Source organism: Callorhinus ursinus, unplaced genomic scaffold (assembly GCF_003265705.2).
Source record: "Callorhinus ursinus isolate GAN/ISIS: 27379988/994484 unplaced genomic scaffold, GSC_fseal_2.0 scaffold43, whole genome shotgun sequence".
Lineage (NCBI taxonomy): Eukaryota > Metazoa > Chordata > Mammalia > Carnivora > Otariidae > Callorhinus > Callorhinus ursinus.
Window position 1 is genome coordinate 719,411 of NW_027397105.1, and position 8,448 is coordinate 727,858.

Below are 8,448 nucleotides of genomic sequence, written 5' to 3' on the forward strand. Positions count from 1 at the left end.
TGCTGTCGTCAGGCCAACCATGACCGCAGAATGAGCACCTGTCCCCCACTGGGGCTCTCTCCGTATCTCACCGGGACAGGTTCCTTACCTTCCCATGGATAGGCGCCTGGTGCTCTGGCTGGATACGGGGGCACGGGGTCGGCGTGGGCAGGCCTTCAGTCCCAGCTGTGTCTTCTCCAGGTGTGTCTCATCGGGGACTGTGTGGGGGGCCTCCTGGCCTTTGACGCCATCTGCTACAGTGTGGGGCCCTCGGGGGAGAGCCCGGGCAGCAGCAGCCGGAAGGGGAGTGTCAGCAGCACGCAGGTGCGGGCCAGACGGTGGGGATGGGGCGGGGGTCTGTCCCTGGGGGCCCCCCAGCCCCAGGGCAGCAGGGGCCTCTCCTGGGGGAGGGGGCGTCAGCCGTCCCATTTGTCTGCGGTAGCGAGCTTACGCCGCGTTGCTTCACGGTCCCCCAAGAGTGGGACGCACTGAGGGCCAGGTCCTGGACAGCTGTCCAGAGTCCAGGGGGTCGCCCGTGCCTGCAGTCCCACCGTTGCTGCCGTGGGGCTCCTCGGAAGAATGCCGCCCTCACACCTCAGGAGAGGGGGGTTCGCGCAGACCCTGGGGAGGAGGCGGGGCCCCGGAGTCTCCGGTGAGCTCAGTGCCCTCCTCTCCTCTGCGTGGCCCCAAAGGACAGCCCCGTTGTGGCGGACGAGGCGTGCAGTCTGGCCAGCAGCAAGCGTCTCAGCAAGAGCAGCATCGATGTGTCCAGCGTGCCCGAGGATGAGGAGCCCCAGCGGCCGTTGCCACGGAAACAGAGCGACTCCTCCACCTACGACTGTGAGGCCATCACCCAGCATCACGCCTTCCTGTCGAGGTAAGCGCTCCTTCTAGCACGGTGTCCGCGGCAGAGGGGGCCCCCCGGCTCAGAGTCCCCTGGGAGGCCTGAGACCGGTCATGGGTGCCAGGCCCTTCCGGGGCCCCGTGGGTGAGCACGAAGTGCTGGGACCCTGGCCACTCCGTGTGGGCCCTGCACCCTGTCCCTGCTCCGTCCCGACTGGCAGAGGCCCAGGACAGCCCGTCCCCTTCCCTGGGCCGCGCTGCGCCTTCTTTCTGCCAAAGGGCCCACGCTGCCGGCCTGCTTCGCCGATGGCTTTGAGAACGTGGTCCAAGAGTGGATGTGGGTGTGTTTTGGGATGCACTCCGGGTGTGTGTTCTTATTATTTCCCAGATGGGGCAGCAGAGGCCCCCCTAGGCCGGGAAGTTTCCTGGGGTCGCATGGGCAGCTGCCAAAGCCCTGGGCCCAGCGTCCTGGCTCCCAGACCCCAGGGTGGTGCCTCCTGCCCGGAGTTCGTGAGTCACCTGCAGGTTCATTCAGGACACGGGCCGGTGCTAGCCCACCCAGGAGGGGCTGCCCCTGCCCTCTGTCCCTTCTCCTTTCTTACCCCGCTGACAAGTACCGTGAGGTCGTCACAAGCTCTGAAAAACAGACCTGCTCTGAGCATTTCTAAGAATTTCCTTTTTGTATATACCGTTTACATGCTTCCCGTTTAGTTTTACTTAAAAAAAAAAAAGAAAAACACCCTCCTATTGTGATCTTTTCTGATTTTTTCCCTACATAATAAGTAGTTGGTGAATATTTTCTACAGGGAATATTTTATTGAGTGAATGGCCACCTCACTTCGTCCCAGGACTTGGCTGCGTGGCTTTTCCCGTGCTTTGAAATTACAGGTGGCGCTCCGATGAACATCTTTGCGCGTAAACGGGTCTGTGTGTGTGAGGGCTGTTTCACTCAGGTGCACTCCTGGAGGGGAATCCGCTAGATCAGAGGCTCTGCGTAGTCAAATCTCGGAGTATTTAAAGCTGCTCTGACAGCCACCTTTCAAGGCGGGTTGCAAGGTGACGTTGTGACATTCCTGGTTCATCCTTGAGAAATCCTTTAAGAAGGCCCCTGATTTGGAGGATGACGAGAGGTCGGAGGCCCTCGTAGCTGGCTCAGCACAGCCAGCTTCCCTGTGGTAGGGACGGATGGCTGTCTCTCGGGCAGCAAGGAAGCTGGCCTGCGTGTTTAGGGACGTGCGGATCGCCCAACACCAGCGCCATCCTCGCGGTGCGAGCCTTCACATCCCGCTCCCGGACCCTCCCGGACCCTCGCTCATTGTTACTTCTAAAATCCCCTTTCATGTCCACCCTGAGGGTTCTGGCTGAATTTGCGTTCAGTTAATCGCCTTATCGATCCAGGGATCCCCCGGGTGGTCTTAAACTCTGAGCTGTGCGTCAGGGCCAACGGGAAGGTCAGGGAGCCCCCGGTTCTGCGGCCTGTCCTGGGCAGCCGCTCTGGGTCCCTGGCTGCAGGTCAGGCTGGGCTCTGAGCAGCGGCGCCTGGGGCGGGACTGGCTGGAACCCGGCCCCCCCTTCCTGTGCGGCTGTGTCTGCAGGCTGCGGTGAAAGGCCCAGTCCCGGTGGGCCTGACGTCACCGGCGGGCGGGGGTGTGCGCAGCAGGCCTCTCCGGAGCCCCAGCAGGAGCTCACAGGGCGGCCCCCACAGAGCCGGCGCCGTGGAGGCAGGCGTGCCCCTGTGCGGGGGTGCTTGGGTGCTCCTAGGTTCTCAGCCCCGCTGGGAAAATACAGCTTTATTGGATGGCGGCCATGCGTGTCTGTCCAAGTGTCTCCTCTGGCTGCTTGCCGACTAGACGGGGCAGGGGCCCCATGGCCCCCGAAGGCTGAAACGCTTACCATGTGGCCCTTCAGAGGAAACGTGGGCCGGCCGACCCCTGCCCTCACCAGACGTCAGGCCTTGGTGGCCAGCACGGAGCTTGGTGTGGGCTTGGAGGCTGCCACGGGGATGGAGGGCTGGGCTCTCCCCGCTCAGCCTGCACGCTTCCCTAACGGCCTTCCCGGCCCTTTCTCCCTGGGGCAGCATCCACTCCAGCGTGCTGAAGGATGAGGCCGAGCCCCCTGCGGCCGGGGGTTCCCAGCCGCCCGAGGTCAGCCTGGGTCGCTTGGACTTCGACGTGTCTGACTTCTTCCTCTTCGGCTCGCCCCTGGGCCTGGTTCTGGCCATGCGGAGGACGGTGCTGCCCGGGCTGGATGGTGGGTGGCTTGGGCTGGGGCCTGAGAGGCCTTGTGTGTCTGGAGCGGTGGGTCAGGCCCTCTGGCTGGGGGAGGGGCTCGGGGGCACGGGGGCGCGGTTTCCCCTGATAGGGCAAAGGTACGCCAGTGCTGGTGGATCTCACGCCCCTGTTCAGAGAAGCCGAGTCTACCCTCCTGCGGCCGCCCATCCCCGGCGCCCAGGCAGACAGGCCTGCTGCAGCCGGTCGGCCGTACTGCCCCCTGCGTGTGCCCAGGCGCACACAGTGCCCTCAGCCTTGGACGGCTGCCCCCACTGCTCTAAACCACGCAGCGCAGTGATCTGCCCAGCGTGCTTCCGCCGTGATTCTGAGGGCGCCTCGAGGGTCCGCATGTCGGGGCTTCTCAAACTGCTTTGGCACCAGCGCTCACCGACGCAATGGGATGGATGAGAAGGGGGCGTCCGGCCCGAGGCGGGCTGGGGAGTGAGGCAGAATCCCACGGCCGCCCTTGGCGCTGCCAAGGAAGCCAGGGCTCCCTGGACACGGGGGGCCGGCCAGCCCCCTGAGCCCGGTGGACAGGGAGCCCCAGTGGAGACACCTGCTGGTCTGTGGGAGAAGCGTTCTGCCGGCTCTGGGCGGCGGTGAACCCGGCTACCGTGCAGCCTGGGCGCGGAGCCTCAGGGATGGGCCCCGAGCCACAGTGACGGACCATGTCTGCCTTGCAGATCAGGCAGCGGCTACATGAAAGCCGGACGGATTTGCGGGAGCCTGACTCAGGGAGATAGCGGAGGGAGGGGCTGCGTGAGCAGGGGCCCAGAGACAGGGGGACACCGTGGCCTGGGTGGGGGGCTGCAGGCGAGCACCTCGGCTGCGGTGCTGGGGCCTCCGGTGCTGCTCCTGGGCGGGGAGGGGGCAGATCGGCAAGGCCTTGAGTGCCGAACTCCACAATGGCCTTGCCCCTGTTGGTAGCAGGGAGCCGAGGCAGGTGCTTGAGCAGGGGCGTAGGCGACTCAAAGCTGCACTTGGGGGGAGCACCCCGTCACCCCATCACCTCTCACCCCCAGGCTTCCAGGTACGTCCCGCCTGCGGCCAGGTATACAGCTTCTTCCACTGTGCGGACCCCTCGGCTTCACGGCTGGAGCCCCTGCTGGAGCCCAAGTTCCACCTGGTGCCGCCTGTCAGCGTGCCCCGCTACCAGAGGTTCCCGCTGGGCGATGGACAGTCCCTGCTCCTGGGTAGGCTCGCAGGGGTGCGAGGGTGTGCTGCGCCCGGGGCTGGGTCCCGCCAGGGTAGCTGAAGGAGGCACGAGCCCCTGCAGAGCTGGGTCTGCCAGCTCCGACCGACCCGAGGCCAGGGAAGCAGCATCTCACCTGCCTCCCCAGCATCCCACCGTGTGCGCACCTGCTCTGCGGGAGGCGCCTGGGGGCTCCAGGCTGTGCCCCCGACGGCTTCCTGCAGCTGGTACCAGCACAGTGCCCGAGCCGCCAGACCTGGCTGCAAGTCCAGGGGCCCACGCTGGGTGCTGACGCTGGAGGGGCAGGGCACGGAGTGTCCCCACCCGGTGGGCATCACGGAAGAGGGGGCCTTGGACATGGCATTGGGACAGGTAGGGACGACCTGGAGGATGGGGGTCCAGGGGAACTTTGCAGGGGGAGCAAGGGCAGGGGGCGTGGGGGAGGGCCAGTGGCCTCCGGGGCGCGAGTGGAGTGAGCCAGGCATGGACAAGGGGAGGCCTGCGTTGGGCGGTCAGGGCTAGGAGACCAGGGCCTCGGCTCCGTGTCCCCGTTGAGGGAGTCTGGCCAGAGCCTGTTCAGAGCTTTGGGGCAGATTGGGTGGAGAGTGCAGTGCCTGTGGCTCGTTGGGAATTAAAAACCAGCCCTGCCCACCCCCCCCCCCCCCTTTAACCAAAACAAAATTTCCAAAAGCCTACTTGTCAAGAGCTTCCACAGACAGAAATGGCTCTGAGTGCTCCCCCCCGCGCACCCTAAAACACCCTGCCCCCAGAGAGCACCTTAGCCCCCAGGCGGGAGTGCCATTCACGTGCAGGCCCGGCCGCAGTCCTCCGTGGCTCAGGGAGGAGTCTGAACGAGAGCAGGTGGTGATGGGTCACCCCGTGACCTCAGCCCGTGCTTTTGGAGCATCTCCCAGAGATGCGCAGACTCCCTTGTGCCCGTGAGGGCCACGATTTAGCGGAGGTGGAACCCAGCCCGCCTGGGGGTGCAGGGGGCCCCTCGGGGGCCCCAGAGGGTGGGAAGTGGGAGGTGGGAGGTGGCTGGTGCCTCCGGGTGCCCGGGCTCCCGGCCGCATGGGGATGGCACAGTGTGGGCAGCTCGGGGACACGCGACCTCGCCCTGACTGTGACGTCCCCCCTGCAGCTGATGCTCTACACGCCCACAGCTCCCTCTTCCTGGAGGGCAGCTCGCGGGACAGCCCACCGCTTCCGGACGCCCCCGCCTCATCTCCCCAGGCCCTGCGGGCCCAGCACCCAGGACGGAGGATGAGCCAGGACAGCTCCCATAGCGAGAGCTCGGGGTCCTCGGACAGCCTGGCCCCCGTGGGCGCCTCCCACAGTGAGTGAGGGTCCTCGGGGCCCTGCCTGGCTGGAGGGAGAGGGACCTTCCCTGGGGCGGCTGCTCAGGGCAGGCCAGGAACCATAAAGGAAGTTCAGACTGAGCTCTGACCTCTGGCCTGGACAGAGCCCTGTGGACAGAGCCGTGGCCTAGACTGACCTCGACCGCAGCCCGAGCCCCAACCCTGACATTCCGTTCTCCCACTGGGAATCCCTGCATCCCGGGGATGAGACCGGATGCCCTGGGGGCGGCAGGTGAAGGGGCTGCTGGCCGCGGGAAGCTGGGAGCTCCGTGTGAGCTGGGTGCTTTGGCCCCACACGGCCCCGTGGGTCCCGGCCCAGGCAGGCCACGCTGTCCTCACCTTGCTCTCGGGCCCACAGTCACGGCCAAGTGGTGGGGCGCCAAGCGCATCGATTATGCCCTCTACTGTCCCGATGTCCTCACGGCCTTCCCCACGGCGGCCCTGCCTCACCTCTTCCACGCCAGCTACTGGGAGTCCACAGATGTGGTGGCCTTCATCCTGAGACAGGTACTGCGCCCCTTCCTGGAGGGCCCGTCCTTGTGCAAGGGAGAGGGTGACCTTGCAGGCCACCCTGGGCCCCGGAGCTGTTAGCCAGGTGGGGGGTCGCCAGGTCAGAAGGTGGGTCTCATGAAGAGCACGGGCTTCTGGCCAACAGTGTGGTACGTTCTAGAAAATGAAAGAGGAAGTACCTGGGAGTACATACCCATCTTCCATCCTGGAGACAAGGGACAAATGCCTGTCCCTCCAAGGGCCTCAGGGTCCTCAGAGAGGCCAGCGACTGGGGGGGTCTGGGAGGAAGGAGGCCGGGAGGTGGGGCCGGACCACGTGCAGCCTCGGGGGCCGAGGGCAGGAGATGGATTCTGTTCTGTGCCCCACGAGAAGCCACGGCAGGGCTCGGGCGAGGGAGAGCGGTCAGCTGACCGCATGTCTGCAAGGGAATCCCATGTCTGCTGCTTGGTGGGCCAGAGAGAAAGCAGGAGGCCCGTTGTGAGGCCAGCCTGGGAGCCCGGCTTCGGGATGGCAGCTGGGTGCTGGTGCAGGGGGCCAGGGGGCCACCGGATGCGACAGAGGGGAGGCCCGCGGGCCCTGCTGTCCCCCGAGCACCTGGGGGCGGGGGCGGCTTCTCGGTTTGGGGAGGAGCAGGGCCAGGCTGGAGTGTGGGAAGCCGAGTCTTGGGTGCGCACCAGGGGAGAGTGGGGTGCCTGCCGGGGATTGGGAGTGCAGGGGAGCGGAGTCTGGGGCTTGGGGCAGATGCGGATGGCGCGTAAGCCAGTGACGGGCATGGCCCCCTGATTCCCGTGCGTTGGGTTCCCCACGCCCGGCAGCTCTCCTGCTCCAGACAGTGTGAGCCCGGCTCTGACCCCACCTGCCCACAGACTGAGGGCTCAGCCCACCAGGCCGCCACCTTCCGCAGGAGCTAATCCCAAGTGCAGGTTGTCGCCTGGGCCTCCCGGGCGGTCCGACAAGCCTGCCTCGGGTTCCATCAGTTAGGGAGAGTGGCTCCCAGGCCCCAGAGAAGCCCCTTACTCACTGGATTGTCAGTTTGTTGGGCACAACTCAGGGACAGCAGGGGGGAGAGAGGCCAGGGCGAGGTGTGGGGCAGGGGCAGGGCCGCCCTGCCCCCTCCAGGAGCCCCACCCACCAGCACCCCCGTGCGCTCACCCTATTTTTGGCTTTCGTGGACGCTTCATTACTTAGACACCATTGATTAATGGTGATTGATTCGACCTCCAGCCCGTCATCCGTCCGCATTGGTCAGTGGGGGGACTGGGAGTTCTCCTGGCCTCCAGCCTCCCCTTAGGTGGGGTCCACATGCCACCCCTTTAACAAAAGGCACCTTTAGGTCTCAGCATTTAGGAAGCTGCAAGGGTTTTAGGAGCTCTGCGCCGGAAACAAAGACTAGGTCTGTAGTCACGCTCCCCCAGACGCTGAGGGAGTCATGCAGGCAGAGAACCTCCGGGGAGGGAGCCGTGGATCCGGACGGTGGAGGACCAGTCCCTGGGGGACGGAGCAGAAGGCGGAGTGAGCCTCTGAGCTGGGCAGCGCGCAGTCAGGGGGCCTCGTGCACAGTGGCTGCTGGGGGGCCTGGGGCGAGCCTGCCGGGAGCAGGTGCAGAGGAGGGGTGGGGTGGGCGGGAGGCTTGCACGGGGTGCGGTGGGTGTTTGGGGGGTGTGGCTGTGGGGGACCACGGAGAGATGCCACGGCTCTAAGAGGCATGGAGACCATCCTCAGGACGGGCACGGGAGCAGCATGTTTGGGTGCTAGAGGGCACGCCCCGGTGGGGAGGGACCAAGTGGGGGGGTGGGGGGAGCTGCAGCAAGAGCAATGCCCGCAGTGGGCGGGAGGGAGGGGCCGGCCTCAGGGAAGGGGTGGGGCAGAGAAGGGGTACAGAGCGGGCGCCGTGAGGTTCGGGCGCGGCGGGCAGAGGCTGAGCGCCCGAGAGCCCCGTGCTCTGACCCCAGCTGTCAGGTCCCGGGGCTCCCAGCCCCGCTGAGGGTCCCAGGCTGGCGGGCGGGGGGGAGGCCTGGCCGGCCACCGGCTGGTGGGCCTGACAGCCCGGGCGGAGGGAGCAGGGCGGCCGGGCTGACCCGGAGCCTGCTCCGCTGTTCGTCAGGTGATGCGCTACGAGAGTGTGACCGTCAAGGAGAGCATGGGCCTGGATCCCGCGGCACTGAGCCCCACCAGCCCCCGGGAGAAGTGGCTCCGTAAGAGGACCCAGGTCAAGCTGCGGGTGCGTGCTCACTGGCGGCCGCCGGGAGCGGGCTGTGGTGGGGCTGGGGGATTGGGGTCCCGGGGCCGGGGCACT

General features: G+C 66.3%; 1 protein-coding gene across 2 annotated transcripts in view; it reads left to right on the plus strand.

Annotated features, from left to right (window-relative positions):
• The window catches only part of PITPNM3 (PITPNM family member 3), a 65,500-nt gene that overhangs the window by 44,782 nt on the left and 12,270 nt on the right, over positions 1-8,448 (plus strand). For both annotated transcript variants that reach the window (XM_073881551.1, XM_073881552.1), the window contains exons 8-14: positions 181-303; positions 672-856; positions 2,900-3,072; positions 4,115-4,285; positions 5,426-5,620; positions 6,001-6,149; positions 8,257-8,373. In XM_073881551.1, coding sequence (XP_073737652.1) covers positions 181-303; positions 672-856; positions 2,900-3,072; positions 4,115-4,285; positions 5,426-5,620; positions 6,001-6,149; positions 8,257-8,373 — 1,113 coding nt within the window. The remainder of the gene's footprint in view (positions 1-180; positions 304-671; positions 857-2,899; positions 3,073-4,114; positions 4,286-5,425; positions 5,621-6,000; positions 6,150-8,256; positions 8,374-8,448) is intronic.